Raw genomic sequence first — 26,081 nt, 5'->3', positions numbered from 1 at the left:
CTTCATTCCCCGTCTAGGGCTGCTAATATATGGCAAATACGGTATTTGCTGTCAGTCCTGTGTGTACTGCTGGCTGTAGAAATAGGCACATCTCCACCACTTGACATGCATGACCTTAAAATCACACAGATGTTTTTTATGTATTCCCCTCTGGGTAAGGCGTGTGAAGCTCCATTTGTGATATTCCTGTGCACTTTGACTCCTGAACTTGAAGACAGTTAGCAAAACTTCTGTGAGCACAGTGCAGGTAACAGGGTTTCCCTGTTGCACAACTGCAGTGTTCAGCGACTCGTCTTGGTAAATCTGATTCAGTGAGTTTCCTTCCAGATTGCGCAACTCATGGAAATGTATATGTATTAAACGATATTTTCACCTCAGCCCTTTGGGGAGATGGTGGAATATGCTAATGAGCGAGGGTAGGTTGCCCATCCTGGGGCATGTCTTCCCTCCAGAAGCTCTGGACCGCGACCCAGGTTTGGGGTATACCAGCGTTCAGGCGTGGCTGTGCCGTGGCGCAGTCCCGCAGCCCGGAGGCGCGGGGCGGGCTGCCCCGGCTCGGGATCGCCGCCCCTTCTCGCTCCGCGGGGGCGCTCAGCGCCGCGGGGAGGAGCGGGCACCGGGGCCGTATAAGGCCCGCCCGCCGTCCCGGCTGCGGCACTCGCACTGCGGCTCCCGGCGCAGCCCGCTCCGCCCCGGGACCGCGGCGGGGACCTGCGCGGGCCGCTCCGCAGCGCACCTGTCCCGGCCGCGGACACCGCAGCGCACCTGTCCCGGCCGCGGACACCGCAGCGCACCTGTCCCGGCCGCGGACACCGCAGCGCACCTGTCCCGGCCGCGGACACCGCAGCGCACCTGTCCCGGCCGCGGACACCGCAGCGCACCTGTCCCGGCCGCGGACACCGCATCGCACCTTTTTCCTTCTGTCCCGCTGCTGTTACCGCACCGCACCTGCCCCGGCTCCGGCGGAGGGCATATCCCCGGGGCCCGTTCCCATCTGCTTCCTCCTGCTTATGCCATTCCGTGACAGCGGAGGCATCAGTAGTCCCTCTGATTTTGGGGAAGATCCTTGGTTCCAAGAGTGAGTTCCTCGGGTAGAATGGGGCGCTTCACTGTGTGGGACTATGTGGTCTTTGCGGCTATGCTGCTCATCTCAGCCATCATTGGCATCTACTACGCCTTCGTGGGAGGTGGGCAGAAGACATCAAAGGACTTCCTCATGGCAGGCCGCAGCATGAATGCCCTCCCGGTTGCACTCTCCCTCACCGCCAGCTTCATGTCAGCTGTCACCGTGCTGGGCACCCCTGCTGAGATCTATCGCTATGGTGCCATCTTCTGCGTCTTTGCCATCACCTATGGCCTGGTGGTGCTGTGCAGTGCTGAGATCTTCCTGCCCGTCTTCTACAAGCTGGGCATTACCAGCACCTACGAGGTAAAGTAGAGTGGAAAGAATCCCTCTGCAGCTTTTAGGGAGCTGGGTGGGCTTCTCATGCATACCTTCTATGTGTCTGCCCTCCACCTTCTCTTCCCCCAAATTCCCTGCACTCTGGGCTGTTCTATGTCACCACACGCCTGAGAGCAGGCTGCAGCCCTGTCTGTCCCCAAGTCTGCCCACACTGTCTCTGCAGGCAGGTGATGCTCAACCCTGCTGCCTTAGCTCAGGAGCTTTGTGTCATACCAGATTTATTTCCTCATGCCAGATACTCAGTTCAGTAGGTGGAATAATCCTAATGCACCTTGGGTGGTGACATGTCATTAATCATTTGTAATTAATCTAGCCAAATCAGAGCACAAAAGCATCTACTGTAGGAACCAGAGTTATCACATCACATCATGCTCCCTCCAAATTGGTTTCTAAGCTTAGGTGCAACCACAAAAGTCACTCTTTGGCAGAGGATGTATTTGTGCTGTTCCTAGAGATTTTGAAGAAACCCTTTGTCACCTGAGGCTGTTTACACTACTGAATGTCTTCTCCCTCATGATTATACAAGGAGGTCAGCAAATGCTCTGTGTCTGTGAAAGTTTTCATACTTCCACCAAAATAAGGCTGAGCTGGTTTTCAGCACAGCATGGAAGTTAAAGCTATAACCATCAGCACAGACACAGCTGGGGTAGTGGCATAATCACAGGTTGAGTCTGACAGTTTTGGGATGGGGAAGCATCTGGTCACCGCTTTCTTCTGATTCAAAATGTCCCCGCAGCCCATTTATCTTCCTGCATGGAGATAGTTCCTAGCTGCAGATTTGGAAGCAAACTGCTCATTTTGCAAAAGACTTCAGGAAAGGAGAATCAGTGCAGGTGAAAGTCCTTGACTGGCTAACTTTGGTCTTTAACATTTTATTACACAGTGCATTGCAGCACTGGAGGCTGAAAACAAGATTTCTGTTAGTGAATTTAGATAAGAATTCACCAACAGAAATCTCTGGTGTCTTCCAGTGTATTTTAATCTACTAATCTTTGGACTATCATGATGATGTTTAAATAGGGTTCTTTTAAGTAGAGGCTTATGATCATAACTGGAAAGTCACTGATTATCTTGGTGTTGAATCAGTAATGCACCTATAAAAGATACATCTTCTGTTTCTGGGCAGAGTTCAGATCTTTAACAACCTTTTCTGTCTGTCCAGGGGTTCAAGACTGCTTCCTTGTATGGACATGCTCACAGATCACATTTTAAATGCTCAGTTTGTGAGTGAGCCCTTTGAGATGCTTCAGTGTTTATCTGTGTTGATTGAACAGATTCATCAGGCAAATGAGATTTCTTTTGTACAACCACACACCAAGAGGTTTTCTAGGACAGACAGTGGTAAGAAATCTGCTCTACAGCATGGCAGAATAATTTAGAGGTTATGCTGTTCCAAGCTTGATAGAAAAGTGAGGGTTCCTGTTTCACAAAAGGCTAAATTTTGACATCTATAGAATATGGCAGTCTGCCTTGGGCAGTGCAGAAGATGAGCTTATCATGGGGAGAAGCTGCTGACCACTGAAAATCTTTTGCCTTCTCTTGCAGCAGTTCAGATGGACACACATAATGCTAGAGTTTCCACACTGACTAAGATGTAGGAATAGTCACAATATTTTCTTTTTCTCTCTGATTTCACAAAATTAGTGGGTTCTATTTTTTGGCTGCCATGTCATTGTCAACTCTTAGGTTTCCCTGTGCAGAGTCAAGAGTTGGACTTGATAATTCTTGTGTATCTTTATTCCTTTCAACTCAGCATATTTAGTGATTCTGTGATAATATTCTAGTCTTTTCTGTAGACACCATTGAATAGTGACTAGCTTATGTCTGCTTCCCTTGTTTGTGTGTTATTACCCACTGGTGAGGTCTGTAAAGAAAACCAAGTTGAAAATGATATCAAACAAGGGAACTCCAGGACTTTTGGCCATACACGAAAATGTAAAAACTATACTCTGCTCTTTCTATATTGCTTATCATTTCATTCTAGTCCCATCAATTTCAATATAAGCATTTGTTTTTTCTTCTTTTTTGCAGTATTTAGAACTCCGATTTAATAAATACCTACGCCTCTGTGGAACGGTTCTTTTCATAATACAAACGGCAAGTATACTTCAAAGCTGTTCTGTGGTCCTTGGGGCTGCCAGAATTATTTGGTTGGGTGTAACTGGCTGTTTTTTCTGAGCAGCTGATTAGGTTACACAGTGCCTGGGTGGCTGGGAGCAGGAGAAACACAGCTCTTTCTGCTGCACAGCAATGAGGTGGGGAGCAGGTGCTGGGCTACCTGCCTCCTGGGTCTCTGTGGGCACTGCTGAATATCCAGAGCAGTCACTTGACATCAGCACCGTGCCTTCACTACAGGATAGCAGTGTGAAAAGCAGGCAGCCATTCGCTTGCCTGCTGTAGAAACCCACAATGAGTTCAAAATGCAAACATGCACCAATTATCTCCAGCGGCAGTTTTCATCCTCTGCTCTGTGTATTCTTGGAGTCTAATTCTCAAGGGTCAATGAGAGGTGACAAAAAAGGCTGTCAGGAGCTGTCATTTACTTACTGCACAGGGGTTTGCACCACCACTGAAAAAACCCTAGGTGTCTGCAAAATGAGAATTAGAAGATTACTGCCCTGGGGAATGTTAAACTAAAGCAATCTCTTAAATTATTGTTGGTACAGTTTTCTGTATCTGGCCCTTTCAAAGAGTCAGGAGGTGACCACACCTTCTAAATGTCAGGGAGCATATGTCAAAAGCACCAGAACAAAAATGTGTGCTTTTCACAGTTTTGAAGTGTCCTTTTGGGTAATTCAAAGTAAGAATGACTATGCAATCAGAAAACTTTTTAAGGTACATGCTTGGTTTTTTCCATTTTTGTATTTTTTAAGGCACATCAGAAGTCACAGGGAAATCACACTTACACCAGTAAGATAGTTCCCAATGCACTGCTCATTACTGATTTGAGCAGTGCTACTTAGCTGGCTTTTACACAAGCTCATGGAAAAAGTAGAGTGCTGGCATGTGTGAAATATGACACTGTTTCACCAGCACTATGAAGACATCACAGTTGCGTAAGTTGGAAGAGCTAAGCATAATCTTTGCCTCAAAGATGAGAAAAATAGTTTTCTATGCAACTTAAATACATGCTCAAAAAAAATTAACCAAATATCTATATGTGGCTTTCTCTGCCAAGCATTTACAATTTAACCTGAATAAATTAAATACTAGTGAGGAAAGAAAACCTCCTAAGATTTTAATGGTGCAATTTTAACTGTTCTGTGAATATTAATACTTAAAATAAGGTAAAGAAAAGGATTTATAATAGTGCAACCAAAAAAACCCTACTGAAGAAGCAGAAAGATTGTATCAGTCCTATTTAAATTGACACAAAAATGTGATCATAGGTGTGACAAATTTTAATTTCTGATGATTCAAGGCTTCTGGCACTTATTCACTGTGAATGAGAAAGCCACAAGTTCTCATGCTAAATCCCTTGAATTAAAAGGCTCGAAGAAGTATGACTTTGACTGATGGACAATTAGAAGCAAAAAGAATTAACTTGATGATTGCATCCGAAACATTGCAGTCAACAGCTAAATATTCTGATGGAAACCAGTAATGAGTGCTGTATGTACTAGAACCAATACTATTTAATACCTTAATGAATGACATAGATAGTGAGAATGAGTTCACCCTCAGCAAGTTTGTGGATGACACCATCCTCAGTGGTGGAGCTGATTTGCTAAAGGGAAAGGACACCATCCAGAGGGACTTTGACAGACTTGAGGAGTGGCCCCATAAAATTCAACAAACCCGTGTGCAAGGTCCTGCACATGGATTGGGGCAATCACAAATATCAGTATAGACTGAAGGATGAACTGATTGGGAGCAGCCTTGCAGAGGAGATCTTCGAGATACTGGTGGATGAAAAGTTTGACCGAGTCAGAAAGTCTGGTCACAGCCCAGAAAGCCAATTCTGTCCTTCACCAAAAGAAGTGCAGCTAGTGGTTAAAGGAGGCAATTCTCCCTGTCTACTCCACTCTTGTGCAACCCCACCTGAAGTACTGCATCTGCCTGTAGGGTTCCCAGCACAAGAAAGGCATGAACCTCTTGGAGAGGGTCCAGAGGATGACCACAAAAATGGTCTTGGGGGTGGAACTCCTCTCCTGTGAAGAAAAGCTGAGAAAGATGGGATTAATTGTTAAACTTGAAGAGAAGGCTGTTGAGAGACCTTATTGCAGCCTTTCAAAGGGAGCTTATGATAGAGGTGGAGAGAGGCTTTTTACCAAGGCCTATAGTGGCAGGACAAAGGATAATAGTTTTAAACTGAAAGAAGGTAGATTTTGAGTGGAAAAAAAGAAGAATATGTTTGCAACAAGGATAGTGGGATACTGGACCAGGTAGTCTGGAGAAGAGGTGCAATGGCCCAGCCCTGGAAGTGTTCAAAGTCAGGCTGGATGGGGCTCTGAGCAATTTGATCTAGTGAAAGGTGTGCCTGTACATGGCAAGGGCATTGGACTAGATGTTCTTTAAAGGACCATTCCCTGATTCTATGATTCTGTTTCCGCAGCGCATGCTGACAGTCACTGTATGAACACCAAGTCAAACATTGACTGGGCCAGATAGGTGTCAGGAGCGGGCTGGGACATGGTATAGGTAGTTCTAGGAGATATTCACCAGGAACTAATCAGGATTGGCAGCTTTCTTGTAATGCAAGCCATATATGAAAATCTAGAGAGGACTTACGGCACTGAGAGAAACAAGCATGTACACACAGTGTCAGGCTGTAGCACAGAGGTAGGAATAACTATTTCCCCAGTTGCCCCCCTATCCTTTCTGGCATGTTCTCCTAGCAGGTGTGTTAGGTTAGGCTGGGTGAAGCAGCTTCTCCACACTAGTCTCATACAGCTAGAGAGCTGCTCACTCCCGTTACCACTTGGCCTTGTCCCAGCATAGCCACTGGCCATGTGCTAGAGCTCCACCTCAGGGACTGACTTTGATCTGCTCAAAAGCCATGGCAGGTAATTCAGTGGTTAGCAATCCTGCTCCGGTTTGCCATCTGTGCCTGGGGTGGGCACTTGCAGGAAGGAGAGAAGCTGGCTGAATCCTGGATGACATCTGATTCTGCTGTTTTTCCATGCCCAAATTTCATCCCTGTAAATCAGAAAGTCAGAAGAGTCCAGCCATGGAAAGCTGATGCACGTCAGCTCACGACCTATTGGTGATCCAGATGCTTTGAATCAAGATCACTGATCTTCACAGAAGTTATCAGCAAGTTGGAAGCTGTATTCTCCTGACCCATGTCACAGCTGAACTTGTGGCAGTAATAGCAGTGATAAAGAAGCAAAGAGGATTTAAAACCATACACAAAGAAATTGAGGATATCAGTGTATGAATCCCATTGTGCCCACAAAGGTAGATGGAGTAGCTCCTTGATTTGTCTGTATCTTTACTGTGGTTGAAAGTGTAATAATGTATGGCTTTGTTTTACAGGCTGAAGGTTACAATCCTTGTAACTATCCATAACGACTAACTAATGTCATATTTTGTGTTCTTACTGGTGTGAATTCTAGCTGTATACTGAAAGGCATATTGATCTTGAGACTGAGAAAATGATAATAGATTCCTTGACAAACCATGTGTAAACCTCATTAACTTCCTTTTGTTCTTGTTTCCCTTGCAGTTTTAAAGGAATAGAATAAGTTAATTATAAAAACCAGGAGAAGATAAAGATGGATCTTATGTTTAAGAGTCCCTGGTATTTGTTTTAAGAACATTCGTCTGTGAGACTGTAGAGTTTAATAGCCTCAGACATTTGTCTTCTAATTGGAATTATTTGTCAACAGTTATAAATTTAGGAAATACACACTACATAGATGCTTGAAAATAAATAATCTTAGAAAGTTATCACCTTTCCAAGAATTTATATTTATTTTGATCTTTCTTTTTTTTTTCCCCCTGCTTTAGACTTTATACACTGGTATTGTCATTTATGCTCCAGCTTTAGCACTAAATCAAGGTAAAATGAGTATACTATAACTGTTCCTCTACTGATATAATTTTTTCTGCATATAGTATTGGTATGGTGGGTTTTTTTTTGTAATGCAACAGCTAAAAATACAGCTCAGGGCTTGATTGTGAAGTCTTTTAGTGGGAACTCTGTAATCCTAGTCCCTTAATCCATGCCTGTAAGGAATTACAGAAGAGGTTTATGGGAACACTGGCTCTCATTTATTCTACCTCTGATGCAATACCTGTAGATAATGGCTTATTCAGAAAAGTTGAGAAGGCTTAAGTAAATTTTAAGGCAATGCAGGCACTAAAGACAAATTTAATTCCTCTGGTTAAGTGCTATTCTTCAAGACGAGAGCAAAGCAAAAGTTCTGTAAATATGATTTTGGGTTGCCTGGCACTTTTTCATAGGGTCTGTCCTTTTAGCAGGAAAACCAAATCAACAACAAAGAGATTGTTAACCTAAGATGTTTATTGTGATATTTACGAAGTTAAATATTTCCATTTTCTACTTCACAATGACTCTTTGATTTGCAAATGAGCCACATTCATTTCTAAAAGGGCAAAATCTTTTCTACGAAGCCAAATTAAACTTTTAATCTGACACCATTAATTTTGTTAATTTGGCAAGAAAAGGGAATAACAAAATGCAAATAAAAAATGAATCATTTTGGCTAGGATCAAGTCACAGTTGTTCTGCTCATTAAATGGTTTTTTTGCCCTGTTCATTGAAGAAAAAGGAGGAAAAATCCCAACAGTTTCTCTACTGGTTTCCTCCAGTGTAGAAGTCCCACAGGTTTTGTGTCTTTGATATTTATATTTGCATTGCAAATACATGCTAAATGAAGCTATGACTTAGCCAGCTCCTATTTAGAGTAGCTTATGTATTTCACTAGTTTTGTTTCCATGTTTCTCATTAGCCTGAGCTCTCTGTCAGGGAGCCCCCAATGCCCTGCCTGGCAGCAGGTGAGCATGCCAAGCTGGGGCAGTGACAGCCTGTATGTCAGCCACAGCACAGTGTTGTACAGCAGGAACATGTAATCCTTAAGAGAAGAATAGAATAAAGGCTTTTACTCTGACGCATTTCTTCCAGACAGTGCTTGAACAACTTTTCTCTGTGGAGAACCCCCATGCTGTTTACTTGCTTAAATCCCTGCCTAAGGGCTTGGTAGCAGCTACACAGGTGTTTCAAGGAAGGACACGTATTCTAAAACCTTCTTGAGTTGGGCCATATTGCATGTGTTGTTTAGAAGTGTTCACATTAAAGGCAATAGCTTCCTGGATTGTGAAATAAATCTCAACTTTTTAGCAGTTTCCAAATCTGTAACAACTGTTTCAGTTTTAGAACTAGTTAGGGTAAACCCCATGGTTTAGACACACTAATCTTTTCACTGCCATTTATACCTCCTATTTTTGCATTTAATTTATTTCTATCTTTTTCCAAAAATTGTCCCTAGTGTTTTGTGTTTTGTCCCCAGTGCCTCATTCATACTGGTGCTATTTCCCTCTCTTTCAGTCACTGGCTTCGACTTATGGGGTGCAGTGGTGGCAACTGGCGTGGTCTGCACATTCTACTGCACACTGGTATGTGGGCCCTTCAGTTAAGAAGGGTTCCTTTCACCGCTCACATCAAAAATGGAATTTATTAAAAAGAAGAGTAATAATCAGGTTACTCTGTGGAATTACATTTTACAGGTGTAGCCACAAGACCATATTTATTCAGGGACCTCTCTGAATGCATAGGCAGCCTCTATGCAACTGAAATCTTTTTTGTTATGATACATTCAAACTTCTGTTGTTTCTGAAAGAATAGCAAAAAAGGTAGATTTCCCTTTCTACAAATTCTCCTGTGAGTCTTCTTGTGATCTAGTTGGGTTTTGCTGTACAATTTGTCAAACACCGCAACTGTAACAGTCTTGTGTGTTATTGAATAGACTGAAAACAGCATGCCACATGAGGAGAATGGTCTTTAATTTAGTGTTAATTGACCAAGTGTCTAGATGAAATGTTGAAATGGAATGTCAGTGACTAATTTATTTACATATGGTGGATTAAATAATGTTTATTTTTATTCAGATGACTGGTATACCTTCTGGAGCTAGTGGTACTTACTTATATAAAATGAGCACTGTCTGAAAATCGATCTTTTGGTACAAACTTCTGAATCAGGTTATGTGATGAAGGAAATACTGGATTAAACTATGTGCATGGCCAAATTTCCCTGCACTTCAAAAAAGGGCCAGGATGTCCTGAATAGCTTCCAGAACAGAATTCCTAAAGACATCACTCAGAATTAGTTCCATTAAAGATGAAGATGAAATTCATCTATTATGCATAATACAGATAGTAATGTTTCTGTTAGTTGAATGTGAGTGCAAAGTGGGAATGTTGCTGCCTTGTTGTATCTGATACATGCTCTTTGTCTTGCAGGGTGGTCTGAAGGCAGTGGTGTGGACAGATGTTTTCCAGGTTGGAATCATGGTTGCTGGATTTTCATCTGTGATTATACGAGCTGTGGTGGTTCAGGAGGGAATTGGACGCATTGTAAATGATTCCTACCATGGAGGAAGATTAAACTTCTGGGAGTGAGTTTGGACTTGCAGAGAATGTGCCCCTCTATTCCTACAAATAGAGCTCATGCGACTGTGATATTAAACTGCTACTGTAGGAGGAGGATGGCAGAAGTTGTGACCCCAGTTTCTGTATATTTTTAAACAAGCTTACCTAGTTTGAGGGATATTTTTTATGTTCTATTCCATGCAAAATCCTGGAAAGATAAAAACCTTTTTACTTTGTCAAGTAGGTATTTTAAGGATTCATTTGGGATTCCACTGAAAGAGAATGGTAAATAGGAGAGCGCATTTGTATTTATAATTACAATTTGCAAACAGCTGATTTGACATTTCAGTGACTGGACCAAAACAAATGGGAAAATAATAATTTTTGCCTAATCTGAAAAAGTGAGGGTTTTTTTTCCCTGAAAGAAAAAAATAGAAGTAGTTTTAATAGTATTTTACCCTCCATTATTGTAAGTAATCTTAGCCTAAAAATATAATTTTAAAATTTCAAGAATATTCAGTCTGACAATGTTGAATCAAAGACTATTTCAAGTAAAAAAGTTATTGTACCTTTGATGAATACAAGACTATTCTGAGAACCTTCACCCAGTGCTATTAGTGAAAGTTTAGTATGACAAGTATTGTGATTTGTCCTTTGTCTATCAGTTCACAATATTAATCAAGTTATTCTGTAGAATTCTTCACCAAATTCTTCAGCAAGTAATTAATCTGTGGGTAATTTATTCTTCTTATGAACAGTAATTTATTTCAATCTGTTTGGCTCTTCTCCCAGTCACAGAGTTCACCAGAGTTCACAGATGGAAAAAGAAAATTAATAAAGATGTAATAGGTGAAATAATACTACAGCATTCACCAAGATAAATATAATTTATTGCTATATTAAAGTTTGATTTGAAAATAATAATTGTTCATGGCCACCTAAAATCTGCTGTTTACTTAGAGGTAAACCAGCAAAATGTTTTATAGAGGCTCTGTCCATAAAGGCTGGGATTGTAAACACACCTTTATACTGGTGTTAGACTGATGTCCCTCTAGATAAGCAGGCACATTACACTTTTTACTGCAGCATCATTTCATCACAACCACCACAAGCATCATACAACTTTACATAAGACTGTAGTTTATAGGCAAATAAAGCTCTCCAGCTTCACCTTTGGACAGTTCAGAGTGTTTCACTGGCTCAGGATGTTAGCTCCAAGTTTTAAAATTTGCTTTCTATGACTTCACATGAAGTTAGAGTAACTTAATGTTCAAAATCTGTCCAAATTAAGAAAGTTTGTATTAGAACAAGCATGGAGAAATTATTTCTTCTAAGCATTAAGGTCTTTATATTAAGAAGAATTTCATATTCTGAATTTGCTTTCTCTTTTTCCTTTCACTGTAGCTTTGATCCCAATCCTTTGCAAAGGCACACCTTCTGGACGATTGTTATAGGTGGGACTTTCACATGGACTGGTATATACGGGGTTAACCAGTCCCAAGTCCAGAGATACATCGCATGCAAAAGCAGATTCCATGCAAAATTGTAAGTCTGTCTTCAGTTACTGTCTGAATTTAGCAGTGGTTGTCCTTTATAAGAGAGATTTTTTTTTTTTAAGGAATGAGTGGGTATTTTGTCTGTATAAATTGCATTTATAAAGGCTAACAGCTTTTGCCTTCTGTTTTGTGGACCAGGTAGAAGAAATTTGGCACAGTAATTTCTGGTATATGAATTACATGTGATTGTTATAACATTGAAATTTGTGCCTGAATGTTTCACTGCACCAGTATTTTCATATAGAAATAGCTGCATTAAGTTTATGTGCAACCTAAAGACCAAATGTTGTAGTACTTACCCTGAAGTCATATCAAGACAGTATCTTCAATTGCTGCTCTATGAAACCTAAATCATTGTTTTGGATTTTGCATGAGTAAAGACTAAAATATTTTTCCATAACAATGAATATAGGTGTGAGGAAATCCAGAAATTATCTCTTCAGTGATAAAATTGCTGAACAATCCTGTATTTTGTGATCATAATAATCATGACATATTTTTTAAGGAATTAACTGTGGAAACTGGCAGAGGATTATGTTTTCCTTGAGTGTAAACATTTCTGATGAGCCTTTACTCTAGAATGGAGTATATTTACTAGCTCTATTATCTTATCTTTGTCTTTAGAACCATTTCATTAGTCCACAGCTCAGGATTTAAAAATTACTAGTGATCTCATGAAATTCATTTATAGAAGAAATATAGAAGCACACATCATGAAAATAATCCCTGTACTTTCAGTCATTCTGTAGCACAGTGACATACAGAGAAGAAGCTTTATGAAGGCTTTCACTTCATAAAGCTAGCAAAACACCACAAAATCATGCACCATTTACAACTGAAATATTTTATCAGTGAAGAAATCTGCTTTTTAGCCATTTGTGCTGCAGACAGGAATGAGCTGATGCTCGTTATCAGGTACATCTCCAGGGTTCCCTGACACATTTCCAGCATAACAGGTTGCTTCTCTGCAGTCTGTGGCACATGGCTGGGTTCTAGGTTCTCAGCACTGCAAAGGCAGGAGGCACATACCACAGCTCCCTGTGGAATGACTGCATATGGGAGAATAGATGCATACCTTGTCCCAGATTTGTGTGCCAGTCAGGCTGTGCCCCTCTCTTGTGCCCTCCCTACCTTCTTTGAGAGCAGAGACACCTCCAGAGTGTCTCAGAAGCAGAGTGTGACCAGAGGGAATCTGACACCATGGCAGCCTCAGGGTAGGTTTTCTGAGCTGTTGCAGCAGCTTTCACCAGAGCTGGAAGCTATCTGGTTCTGTAGGGGGTTGGATGGAATTTAGGCTCTCATATTAATAGCTGCGGAGCCTTCATCAGTAGAGCCCTGTCCTACTGGCACGGGTGGTTGGTTTCTGTGGCATCTTGCTTGTGCCTTGCTTGTGCAAGATACTTGCTCTGCATGGAGAAATAATTTTGCATAATAGTTGCAGCTTGTCACAACTATAAACGGTGCTATTCTGTGGTGACTATCTAGTTCATATTCAAGTGTAATTAAACACATTTGACAGGTCATGTTGTTGGCCTATACCTCTTATTGTCATTTAATCTGTACACGGAAGTGCAAGATGTCATCAGGTCAAAGTAATAGGGGTTTTACCCCTGTGCCATTTACTGTAAGGCTTTTTAAGAGACAGCACAGTAACACATCAGAGCTCAGAAAATAATTCCTTCACAGATCCCAACTTGCAGGTTTTGGGAAGGCCTTTAACAGTGGCACAGGACAGGAATTTTCTCAGGTGTTGGGAAAGGATTTCACCCCATTCAAGGAACACCAGTAGGTAGGAGCAAATTCTGTCATCTTCAAACAATGACTAGGTAAATTGAACATAATGCTTACATCTGAATGATAAGAGGCACTCAGAGCAGAAGAGCTACACTGTCAGAAAAATATGGGCTACTAACACATTTTTCTCTCCTTTCAAGGTCATCAGCTGGCATATTTCAGTGCTAAATTCTTAGAGCCAGACTGAAACAAACAATTGAAAATTGAAGCTTTCTGCAGTCAAAATGCCTGCTTCACCCACACTCCACCCCATGTTACTCACGCAGAATTAATGGAAACACCTCCCTCCAACAGTGCTACAATTATTATTCTCCATTGCTTAATCATAGGGTGTACCATGAGCTGGCATGTAAATCGGAAGGAAAAAAAAAAAGCTGTTGTTCAAACACTGACGCAGTTTATAAACATGAGTTGCTTAAAAACAAGACAAAATATTTTCCTTCTGTGTGTTTTTCTTGACTTTCTAATCTTTACTACAGGCTCTAGGCTAGTTCTTCTATTACATCTGTTCAAAAGAGTTGGATTGATTTTACTCATTGGTTAAATTTTGTGCTAAATCAGTTTCTGGGTGTTGTATATCAACATAGATTATGCCAGTGCAGGAATGGCTTCTGCTAAGTGGATGCAAGAAATCCAATCAATATGTAAGCATCTATGAGGACTACTTAATTTTTATTGAATTAGTTTAGAAAGAAATTTAATGTGCTGTTGGTTGTGTGTTTTGACCACCCCCTAATTACAAATACAAGGTAAAAATGCAGAGTTTTCCCTACTATACAAAAATCAGCTTAAAAGCTGATTTTAATTTTTATATAGGTCTTTTCTAAAAGTTTGCACTGTGCTTGCCAGTAGCTTTTCTATTGCATAAAACTCATAGTTCAATTAGTTAATCTACATCATGCCTTTCTGAAAATGTCCATTTCAATGTCTAACAAGGCTTATAAAGTTACGTTTACTTCTTTGTTCATCCTGCTGGTCCTCTACAGAAATACAAAGGCTGTTTCCCCTTACTTTCTTGGGAACCAAAAGCACTAAAAGGCCTCCTGAAGCATTGCAAGCATGGAGATATTTTCACATAAACCAAATGTCCTCCCAGAGGAGGTCTTACCAATTGGCACAGGTCCAGGGTATGTGATCTGTCAGGAGGTTAAATCACTATCAGTGATACACAGATAACCAAGAGGCAATTGCTGGAAAGGAACGCTGTTTTTCAAGGCCTTGCTCCCAATGAGTATGTTTGCTTGAAATGACCACTCTAGGCGAGAAGAACTTTGTGACCCTGGAGATACCAAGATATTTGTAACCCAGGAGACATCAAGAGCTTAGAAACATTTGAGAAAACCAGAGACTTAGATGGATAGCAAAATCCCTCACTCAGCAAGGAGAACAATGTGTTTTTCACTTCCAATAGAAACTGCCTGTTCTGTGGCAATGGCAGAATTACTGCCTGATGAAAACACGTCTGGTCTCACCGTTATCTGAAGCTGAAACTTGCATCAGGATGTGGGGAGGTGATGGAGTTTCTGGATGATACTGGACTCCAAGTTGTTTAGTTACTAAAGGGCTTGTTGAGAATCCCTGCTCTCTAGAAGTGGGAGCCAGAGGCAGCTCTAGACAAGGTCCCAGGCCCCAGTTTATCATTGCTGCTTCCCACAGAGACTATCTCAGGAGGAAGTGGGAGATTTGTAGCTTTACAAGAGCAACTCCAGCATTGTGTAAGCACGATACTACAGCTCCGGAGACAAAGGAATGCTGGTGCTGACTATAAGGTACCCCACACTTGGATCTGGGGCACCCCGCCTTACAAATCTGCTTGGAGTTTGTCAAGGGGTGTGGCAAGGGGGAAAGAGCATCTTCTGGCCTGCTGCTTGCAATGTACAGCTCGTGCACATGATGAAATGTGGGATTGCTCTATCGCTCCCAACATCTCCATTGTCAGGGGACAAGTGCTCAGACCATGACACCAAAACCAGAAGTGTCATTTGTACATTTACAAATGTGATCTCACTCCAGGTGAAATGCTGGGAGCCATATGGTGACTCCCTTGCCAGCAGGCAGCTGCTGACCAGAGGGTCTCCTTAGTGCAGGCGTGGATGCTTCCTTGCTTGGCCCTTGCAGGGTCTTTTGTGTGATGTTGAGCTCTAACATGGTGTTTCCATGTGTCTTGGTGCAGGTCCCTCTACATCAACCTGGTGGGACTCTGGGCAATCCTGGCCTGTGCCACACTATGTGGATTGGCCATCTACTCCATCTACAAAGACTGTGACCCATGGACAGCCAACCAGGTGTCGGCACTCGACCAGGTATGGCCCCACATCTCGGGGGAAGGTGGTGGGAGGGTATCTTTCCTCTGCTCCACAATAACCAGACAAAGGCAGCTCAAGAGTCAGGGGGTTGGAAATAGTGACATGATGGAATCCTGTGTCAGGCTGAGACTACAGTTCCTGGAGCTGCAAGTCCCTCAGCACTTGGTAAGGTGGGCAGCAGGGAGAGCTGCAATGTGGAGAGTTCTCAGTCCACCCACCTCTGCAATTGTGTGGGTTTGTTGCTCAAAATGGGTTCAGGAGTGACAATGTTGCATGAAACTGCTTTGAAGAGAAGTGAGGGGAAGAGAGCAGCAGCACCCTTGTGAGTGACTGTGGGTCCCAGTGAGCTGCTTTGTGTCATCTAACCCAAATTCCTCTGGTCTGAAAAAGCAAAATCCTTTTCAGATTCAGAACATACTTGTGCTCAAAGCACACACCTGGAGGAAGGCTATTAGCAGGCAGCTCTTTGCTAGTGATGGCAAATCCTTCCCTCCTTCAGAGGAGAGATGGGCAATCCAGCTGAGTTGCAGAGAAACCACCTCACCACTGAGGTGATGACCTCTCTCTAAATACAACTTGAACAGCAGGCTTACCTGAGGAAGAAGAGTTCTGGTGACCCATAGACTGGCCAGAGCTAGGGACCAAGGAAATCAAATAAGTTTTATTTGTATGTTTAAGTCTAAGATAATCACAGGCTCTGGATAATGCTCCAATGGAAAGCCAGGACAGATAATGGGGCACCTGAGGCAGCCCAACTTGGTCTTTAAGAGTAGAATAAAATAAGAGCCAAGGTAGAAACTGGAAGGAAATTAAGTTTTTTTTTTGTCAGTCAAATTCATTTGGTAGAAGCCGGAAGAAAGATACTAAAAATATTAACTTGTCTGTGAAAAAAAAAATGTTCACAGGAAGAAAATCTTAAAATTCCTCTCTCTGTCCAGGCTCAGATCTTGCAAACGTCAAAAAATGCAGTTTCCTATATGGAAATTGATCTCAGGTTCCAATATCTGAGTTTATTGGATTGTATATTAACCCCTTTTTGTGGAGTCAACAGCAGAAAAAGCATCTGTGGTACCCAGCCCCCTCAAGGGAGTGATGTGCAGAACAGACCACCTGCTGCCCAGCCCTAGCTTCCTCTACAACCCAGCTAGGTGGTCTCAACAGACTCTCTGTAGCTCTAGTGGACATTTTAGGATTGGTTTTCCCTGTAAAAAATCAATAAATAGAGAAAATAGGGCATTAAAAATTAGAACAGCTGGACAGAATGCCAGTGAGAAGGCTGTAAAAAACCAATACAATGATAAAATGAAAAATTAGGGCAAGATGGTAATACTTCTTAATCTGAATTTTTCAGCTAATGCCATACCTAGTGCTGGATATCATGCGTGATTATCCAGGAGTGCCAGGACTTTTTGTGGCTAGTGCCTACAGTGGGACATTAAGGTAATTTAATAATCTGGAAACTATTACCTTTTTTTACTTTTTTTTGTTGGAGCTAAAGTTGCATTTATACTAAAACTTTTGTAATTATTTCTTTGTCTAGCTAATTTCTAGTCTTTAAAAAAATCGCTATGACCTCTTTGATGATGCAGTTTAAAAATCCATAGTTTCCGATATTTGGGTCATAGGACTTAAAGTTGTTTGGACTTCAGTTAGCCACATGATGTAAAGCACTAACAAATCCTTCTCTGTGCTTTTAAAGCCCCTCTGCTATAGGAATTTTTGAGTATTATGGATGGATGTTACACCAAATAGCTACAGTTGGGGAAATTTCCTATTGCTCATCTTTAATTTTCCAGTTTCAAACATGCATAACTTCGAAGCCATCTGCCTTTCCTTACGTCTCATCTTTGGAGACTTATTTTCCAGAATTCTCAGGCTTCCAATTGTCTTGAATGAATCCCATGAAACAACAATCACTATATATTTGTACTGTAGGAGACAGATTGATACCCTTCTATCCCATACTGGCGAGTGTTTTGTTCAGCTTTCCCAAGGAGTATCTTTAAGAAACACTGTCTCTCTCAGTGAAGGCTCTGAACAATAGCAAGGAGATAGAAATTAAGAAACTTATGAATGTGACACCAAATTTATGTTTTTTTTTAAATTCTGAATACTTGTAGCTACATAAATAGAGGGAACAGCCAAAATATTAGTTTCACATGCTGAAGAAGAGCTGGTGGTTTGCAGGAGCAAGGTACATGCAGACAAAGGATCACCTGGTTTGTGCCTTAGGAGTGCTGGCTTCTCTGATCCACAGGGAACCTACAGTACTTGGGTTTGGACTAGATGCCTAATTTTTAGGTGACCATAATTAGATTATCTGAATCCTCCTCTGAGAGTGCATTAAAAGTTAACAGTGATGTGGGACTTTTACCTACCCAAATATATATGGCCAATAATTTGTCAAGGTATCATGTGTACTAGTAGTGTTTACAGTCTAGCAATATGTAATAGATATTTCTGTTCAGTTCTCCAGGCCCAGCCCAACTTTTCAGCAGTATGTGCCTTGACTTCACCAAGGATAATTACTTTTAACAATTTTTCTAAGTTGTTAGCTGCATTCTCTGGAATAATAAGTTATTTAAACATGTGCAGCAGTTACATTCGTTTTCTGGCACTGTTCTAGACAGTGGCAGTTTCTCTTTGCCAGTAACCTACCGTTATCTATAATTTTAGTTTTTAAGATATAAAAAAATTGTATAAATCTTGCCTTCTGTAGTACGGTGTCCTCCAGCATCAATGCTCTGGCTGCTGTGACTGTTGAAGATCTCATTAAGCCCTACTTCAAATCTCTCTCTGAAAAGAAGCTGTCATGGATTTCCATGGGGATGAGTATGTCTGGAAAACATATTTTCTGCTTTTGCTTTACAAAGTGAAGGTTTGATTCAGACCTTGCTTATGATGGTGCATGTCAGGAGTAAGTAATTCACACCAGTGGGGCTATTTTGGTGCAACACTTCAGGGAGACAAGATCAGCTGTGTAGGTTTTACACAAATGGGGGACAAGTGAGTTTAAGAAAAAAAGAAAACCATCTTGTTTGTCTTTGATAAGGAAAGATGCACTGCATCTGTGTTCAGTATTGATTCACAGTTCTACAAAGCCAAATATCTCTGACTTAAACTCCTGCTTTTTCTTTTAATTTCTTCTCAAAAATGAGAAGTGAAGGAAGCTGTGTTGTAACAATTTTTTTTTAATTGCTGTGCAAGCAGTAGTCTTGTGTCCCAAAAATATTCCAGAGAACAAGAAATTTCACATCTTCTCTGATATACTCTGAGGCCGTCACTCTGTTTAGCTCTTAATGTAACTCCAAGAGAATCAGAACTAGACTGAGCAGATGGTTCAAATCTGTGAAGTGCAATTGTCATGTCTGCTACTTGTACTGTCTGTAACCAGCTGTAGCTGTAGCCCAAGAAAATGTTTGTAGTAAGAATGAAAATACTTCTGTCCCAACGCAGTGTCATGTTGGAGCCCATACCAGGGATCATGGCAGACTGACGGGAGGGTAACAAAAATTAAATATTTTCACCTGAGAAAATTTTCTTAAACGTTACAAACATCGTGCTTATGCCAAAATTGTTGTTTGTGGTATCATAAGTTGCCTGACACATCACAATGAATAGTGAGATTAACCTCTTGCTAGAGCAGTGAAACTCATCAGGGCAGAGGTGGGAAAAACAAGTAAGCCAGTGTTATGGCTCCTGGAAAGAGACACTATGTCCTGGTGACCTGGGATGCTCCCTGTCACTGTGCCAGCTCCCAGTGATCTGCCAGCATTTACTCTTTTGCTTCCTAGACTTTAGGCTGAGAAGTGAAAATCATTCCCTCAAATAAGGACAATGACACAGGAGATTAGCTGAGAAATATGAACAATAAGTGGGTTATTGCCACTATGACTAATCCATATGACTGACATTTATTAACTAATCTCTAGTAATTCACAGAAAGAGGATTTTGTCAAGTTTGTCTGATTTCTTCTTAATGTAAACAGAAACCTGACCTTTTGGCCAATTCAGACTCTCTTAGAAAAACTCCAGATGTTACCACTTTTATCTGGGAGATGTTTGGGCCATGCTGGGTCAGACAGAAACTTTTCCATTAGTGATTTTCAAATTTTGGCAGATTTATACATTGTTCTTCCTTTCACACACAGGCCTATTTTATGGTGGAGTCTGCATTGCTATGGCTGCAGTGGCATCTCTTCTGGGAGCCTTGTTGCAGGTGGGTGCCAGACAGCTTTTTCATGCCCATATTGAATGACCCAGAATAAATTATGTAAGAAAATAATTGCTGAATACTATTATGAGATTAGTTTTTATTCTTTCTTGGGTACTGATGTGAAATTGCCCATGGCCTGTGTTTTAAGCATCCATATAGCAAATCCTGGCAACTGAGTACCCACCACTTTAAAAAGTCTCGTAATTTCTTTCTGAACATCTTCTCTTCTTGTCACTTTGGAAACTTTACCTTCCTTGCACAGTACCTGATAGTAGACTTTCTTCCTCAGGCAGCGCTCAGCATTTTTGGCATGGTTGGTGGCCCCCTTTTAGGACTGTTTGCCTTGGGAATCCTCTGCTCCTTTGCAAATGGAATTGTAAGTAGAAGTTTAAAGACCTGTTCATCCAAAATTTATTGATAATTTTGGGCTTATCCTTCCCCCTCTCCAACCAGTAATTTGAAGTTGGGCAGCAAGTTTGGTACTTTCTGTGAGGACATTTCCCCTTGCAGACTTCTCTTCCTGTATAGGAACTTGAGTTTCCATCCCATGAAGAGATTTACATATATGGATTGGGGAAAATAATCTGAATAAAAATTAAGCTTTGACAAGGATTTCTTAAAACCAGTTTTAGAAGCAGGGACAATGCATCTCAAGATATAGCTGAACAACGAGTAGGCTCAGAGAATGTTGGCCAGGGGTCAGGCCAGGAAAATAGGGTCTAGGCAGTTGCAGACCAAATTAGGTATTCTCAGAGTGCTTCCATGTTGTAAAATTATCATTTCCAGATGAAAAATGTTTTCCATCAATAAAAGGATTTGACAAGTTTTGTTAATATGGTCCATGGTTTAGTCTGGCAGGATTGCTATTTAGTAATAGTAATTGTACTATTACTATTTACAGGTTTACTAATTTATTATAGTAATATTACTATATATATAGTAATATAGTAATATATTAATATTAGTATAATATCTTACTATTACTATTTCCAGGTTTACTAATCACCGATCTTTACTTTTTGCAGTTGAAAATTTTATATATGTACTAAAGTAAATAATAAAAAAAATTACTAGCTCTCAGCCACAACCTCACCTACCTCTGGTGTAGAAGAGAATTTTTGCTAAAACAAGTCACATGAGAAAATTGAAAAATTGCTTCTGTATTTGTTCAAAGAGGGCCTCAAATAAAGCAGGATTTTTCCATATACCATGAAGATCAAAGTTATCCTTTGTAAAGACCTAGTGGCCAAATGAAAAGAGTTGTGCTCAGGAGAAGTGAGAAAACATCGTATTTCCCCAAAAAGAAATGAAGTAAACTCCCCAGCACTTCCCAATTGTATATTCATTTCTGCTGTGGAGACTACTGTTTAGTTTATCTTGACTATTTCTAACTCTTCTAAGTGTTGTTTCTTTCAAACATCTTTTGCTTTTCATGTAAATCCAAGTTTCACTTTTTGTTTTGCAGGGGGCATTTGTGGGTCTTGTCAGTGGCTTCATTATTTCACTTTGGGTTGGAATTGGATCTCAGATTTATCCTCCACTTCCAGAGAGAACCAAGCCACTCTATCTCTCAACTGCGGGCTGTAATATATCCTCAGGAAATTTAACATCAACAGAAATTCCATTAACAACAGTTTTCAGCACACCAGGTGCAGAAAGGTATATGAGTTCATCAAGTGCAGTAACAAAGCATGTATTTTCATTAAAGAAACACAAGTATTTGGTTTACTTTAACAATCCTTCTTTGGTTTACCTACCACACTGTTTGAGATGCAGCAGTTTTCTCTGATTTTTATTTCCTCTCAGACTGAAGTAGTTTGAGTTATCCCACAACAGAAGTCAAAGTGAATATTTCTATTGATCTGAAAAGCTTCAGTTCAATATTTAAGTTCACAAGCTTGGACATGTCTTACTGTGGGCCACAGTTTTAAACAAAGATATAATTTATAGTTATTGGATTAGCTTCCACAATCTGTCACATGAATTAGAGCCATTGGCAGTTAAAGGGCAAAATGCCAGTTAGCAGCTCTACCTACAGCAACTTGTCTGTGCAGAATAGTTCTAATCAGCACGTTCAGAATGGGCACAATATACGGGATTTCCTCTGCTTTGCAACTGCCAAATGTCTTACTCTGGATGATCACAGTTAAGTTTAACATGAATGGTAATACAGAGAGCAGCAGGAACAGAAAGAAGCTGAAAAAACATATTTCTAGGGTTTCCAAATCCTTACACCTTAGAGCATTGCACAATGAAGAGATACCCTGACACACTGGGTGCCCAGCATCCTCTTTCATATACCACACCTCTCACATTGCTCCTGGCTGCTGGGAAGCACCTGTTGCGACAGAGCACATAGTCAGGAAGAGCAGGATGAGGTGTAAAGACAGTTTCTCTGCTCTTTAGAGCCACATGGAGCTGATTTCCTTGTTTTTTTTTGTGTGTCCCTGCCTTTAAATAACATCACCCTTGCTAAAGAAATTAATCCCTTCATCTGGATCACTAGAGTGTTCAGCTCTGCACTAGATTCATAGCAGAGACAGGACTGTCCTGTTTTACCTGTTCTGTCTCATGCATTGTCTCACTCTACTGGCTAGCCTTGTCTCTTACAAATTTTCACTGCACATATGATTGTATGGAGGTGCCTCAAGATTACCAGGTTGCTTGGTTCAGAAGTATCTCTGTATTTATATACTGTCTGGAAACAAGCATTTTCAAGTTTTTTGGAACAGAAAATTAACCCTTTTTCTGCTTTATTTTAGGCCTGCCCTGGCAGACAACTGGTATTCCTTGTCTTATCTCTACTTCAGCACACTTGGGACACTTGTCACAGTAGTTGTGGGAATAATGATCAGCCTCCTAACAGGTACTAGTTTCAGAGCTGTGATTGAATGTGTCTCAGGTCTCTTTCAAACTAAGATGTCCTGAGAGCCACAGGAAGTGCCAGTAACCTATTGCAAACACTGTAAACGTTACCATCCTAAATGGACTTTCCTCCCCTCAGCGCTTCTGCATCCCACTCCTGGTCTTTGCTCACAGCAAAAGTTACTACTACAAATCTCTAAGGAGAAAGAAGTCTCAGCATATTTTTAAACCTAAGGGGCAAAAAAAGAAGAAAAAAAAAAGACATCTGTCTTTTTGCAACATGGCAACAACTTGGAGCAAGGATATACACACATGCTTCTAGAAGACGAAAGCAGTTATATTTTGAGTGAGTTCAGAGCACTCAAGGGCTGTGGTCTGCATCCACAGAGTGCATGCTTTTCACCACATTCCTCAAGAACATGCCTAAAAGCTGCAGAGCCTCTGCATGGCTATTTTAGCTTCTTTCTCAGTTTCCCAGTACTTTTGTGCAAAGGGAAAAAGCAACTTGCCATGGGTAAGAATGGGGAGTTCTGTTCCAGCCCATGGCCTCACTACTTTGGCACTCAGGTCAGATGCAAACTCCACTTGTCATTCACCTCATGCATGGCAGAAATAGCAAAAAAGCAGCTGTTTCCACAGCTTCACCCAGTATCCCTAGCCAGATTCATATAACAGCCCTTGTCTTTGAGGTTGTTAGATTTCAAATTTTTAGACTGATCCACAATGGCTCCAGGACTATGAAACTTCAAACTCAGTAGACAAACTCAGTTCCATTAACTTCCCTATGCCTTGCAACTAATAAGTACAAGCTACATTTATCTAATTGTCTTTTCCTTCTCAGTTTTTAGATTTGCTCCACACTTTCTTTCAAGCACATGCTCTTCCCATTTCTATAGTGATGCTTGAACTCAAATTTTTCTTTTTACCAGATAGGGATCAGGTTACCTATAGGCCATGAAACAAAGCATGAAAATCAGACAACTCAATAAATCTAGATGAGAAATACTCAGCCCAGGAACAGAAGCACAAACGAATTAACTCAGTCACAATGTCGCCTTGCTTCTCCTGGAGCACCTACATCTCTTTTGTTTCCCTGCCAAGAATAGTTACTCTTCCATGCCTTAAAATTGCCCAGACATTCCATTAACCCTCATCCCTCCATCTTGGAGATGTCTTTAAATAATTCACTATAAAAATTGGTGGTGACTTTGGAGACAGGAGTCTTGCTGACAGGGAGCTGAGAACTGGAGCTCAGGGTTCAGGGTAGCACTTGGTGCCACAGCTCCTGGACTGGCAGAGTTGTCCCAGACATCAATGTATGTGAATCATTATTTTCTGGTGTTTGCCAGATTCAATTTTTTCCAAAACAGGAAATCCAAGGAGGATCTAAGAAGCTAGGAAATAGCTAAGGCATTTCAAATAGACTTTGAGGGATCATTTTATATATTGAGAGGAGCAGGATATACATTTTTGTAAAGAAGTGGTCTCTAAGGTCTTTGATTGCTTGATGGCTTTTGCTGTGTGACTCTGTCCTGCTTGCCTGGCCTGGTGCCCATAGCTGGGGTCTGACACATAGTTTGCATGTGTAAAATTGGCTGAATAAAACTTGTCTATTTTGTAGGAGGACTAAAGCAGAACACTGATCGTAAATTCCTGCTGACCAAGGAAGATTTCCTGTCCAACTTCTCATGGTCTGAAACTGAGCAAGTAAGTGTAACTGTGCATCTCTGATTTAAATCAATCTTTCCTACATGGTAAGAGGCAAACAAATTTCCTGGTTTTTCCAATCAGGATGAATAGCACCTGATGCTGCCTGATAGGACTATCTGCTTTAAGGCAGTAGTAGAGCACAAGGTGGGTGGGAGTAAGGCAGCTGCTGCAGGCAAGGAAGCAGTTTTGCCACAGCTTAGCTTCAGTCAACAACAGAGAACCAACTAAGAAAAGGGAGAATTTTCTCCATGTTTCTGCTAAAATACTCCCTAACTGTCCCCTGGGAAGCTGCCCCAAGGCACACCTTGGACTCAGCAAAGCTTCCTTTGTTTGTGAACATGTGTTCTCTAAGGTCAGATTGTTTTTTGTAACTTTGGCTACTGTTTGAGAGAAAACATTTCTAGTCAGTGTATTTCCTAGCTCTCATCCTAAGAAAAGGGGAAATATTATTGGGTAATAACATCCATTAGAAGAGAGAATACAGGAAAATTACTTTTTAAAAATAAACTACAGATCACTTTTCAATCAATATCATCAGCTGAACATTCAAGTTCAGTAGTTCAGACAATAATCATATCTTCAGATGGTCCAGCTTGCAAAATGTTTTTCCTTAATACTGACAACTCCTTCTAGAATGATCCGATGCATTTCAGCTTCTGGATAAGAGTACCAGTGAAAAAAAGGGATATTTTACCATACCATTGTAATGCTATTTGCCCATGTCAGTACTGGAGATCAGTATCCAGTTACTGTCATTCACTGTCTTTAATGGGTCAACATCTGTTTCTGCTGTCTGGGAATTTAATCCCTGAGGTCTTTTGAAAAAGAAAAAAACAATCCAGCACCTACAAGGAAGCTAGTGTCCACAGCCATAGTTTTTTATGCCTGGAGTCAGAAACTAGTCTCTTTATGTATCTGTCTCTTATATGGCTAAGAGCTGAATAACAAGTAGTTGGTATCACAAATACTGCAAAAAATTGATGAGATAAAAATCAGGACTAACTGATTTTTATAAAAAATCAGGGCTAAGCAACTTTCTGCACATGAGGAGCTCAATATCTCATTCCATTTAATAGAAATGTGACATCAAAGCAATGATGCATGTTAATCTTCTCTTCCTGTCACAGATGGGGCAAGGAGGAAGGGTTGGGAGTCAATAGCTCAAAGACCTGGTGGTGACATATCAGTAGACATGAAAACAACAATTAGAACTTTGCACACCCAAGCCAATTTGCAGGACAAGAACATTTTGTGTTACAAGAACATTTTACACAATTTGTACCTTATGCAATACAAAACTTTCCATGCCCCTAGAAAAATATAAACTACTGCAATGAGTAAGTATTTGTGCTCTGTCAGCAGCCAACATGTTTTCCTGCAAGGTAACCCTCTATGTCAGGCCTGACTCTGCTGGCCAAAGAGATGTCAAAGAGAGGTTTCTTCTGTTTCAAAGTATTGCTTTTGTCTTTTGTTTTTTAGCCAGAGAAAGTGGAAGTGTTGAACTGGAAACCATTTACCATGGCAGATGAAGGAACTGACAACCCTGCCTTTAGCCACATTGAAATGGATGTTGCAAGTGACAAGAACAAAGTCAATGGTCTTCACATATGACACAA

The 26,081-nt window shown here is 40.9% G+C and overlaps 1 protein-coding gene across 1 annotated transcript; it reads left to right on the top strand.

The window, feature by feature from the left end:
• The first annotated feature begins 847 nt into the window (after positions 1 to 847).
• Positions 848 to 26,081, top strand: SLC5A8 (solute carrier family 5 member 8). Its single transcript, XM_077783128.1, has 15 exons — positions 848 to 1,429; positions 3,494 to 3,559; positions 7,415 to 7,466; positions 8,976 to 9,043; positions 9,890 to 10,044; positions 11,423 to 11,563; positions 15,542 to 15,671; positions 17,026 to 17,114; positions 18,394 to 18,506; positions 19,826 to 19,893; positions 20,180 to 20,266; positions 21,356 to 21,549; positions 22,653 to 22,756; positions 24,377 to 24,462; positions 25,945 to 26,081. The coding sequence occupies exons 1-15, from the start codon at positions 1,097 to 1,099 to the stop codon at positions 26,074 to 26,076; spliced, it is 1,818 nt and encodes a 605-aa protein (XP_077639254.1). The 5' UTR covers positions 848 to 1,096; the 3' UTR covers positions 26,077 to 26,081.

Source organism: Lonchura striata, chromosome 5 (genome assembly GCF_046129695.1).
Source record: "Lonchura striata isolate bLonStr1 chromosome 5, bLonStr1.mat, whole genome shotgun sequence".
Lineage (NCBI taxonomy): Eukaryota > Metazoa > Chordata > Aves > Passeriformes > Estrildidae > Lonchura > Lonchura striata.
Note: the sequence above shows the minus strand (reverse complement) of the source record. Positions and strands in the feature narration are given on the sequence as shown.

Excerpts from the sequence above, each read along its gene's own strand:
- SLC5A8 (XM_077783128.1), top strand. The coding sequence starts at position 1,097 with ATGGGGCGCTTCACTGTGTGGGACTATGTGGTCTTTGCGGCTATGCTG. Across the intron at positions 17,115-18,393 it reads GCCTACAGTGGGACATTAAG|TACGGTGTCCTCCAGCATCA; the intron begins GTAATTTAATAA and ends TGCCTTCTGTAG. Across the intron at positions 20,267-21,355 it reads GCTCCTTTGCAAATGGAATT|GGGGCATTTGTGGGTCTTGT; the intron begins GTAAGTAGAAGT and ends TTTGTTTTGCAG.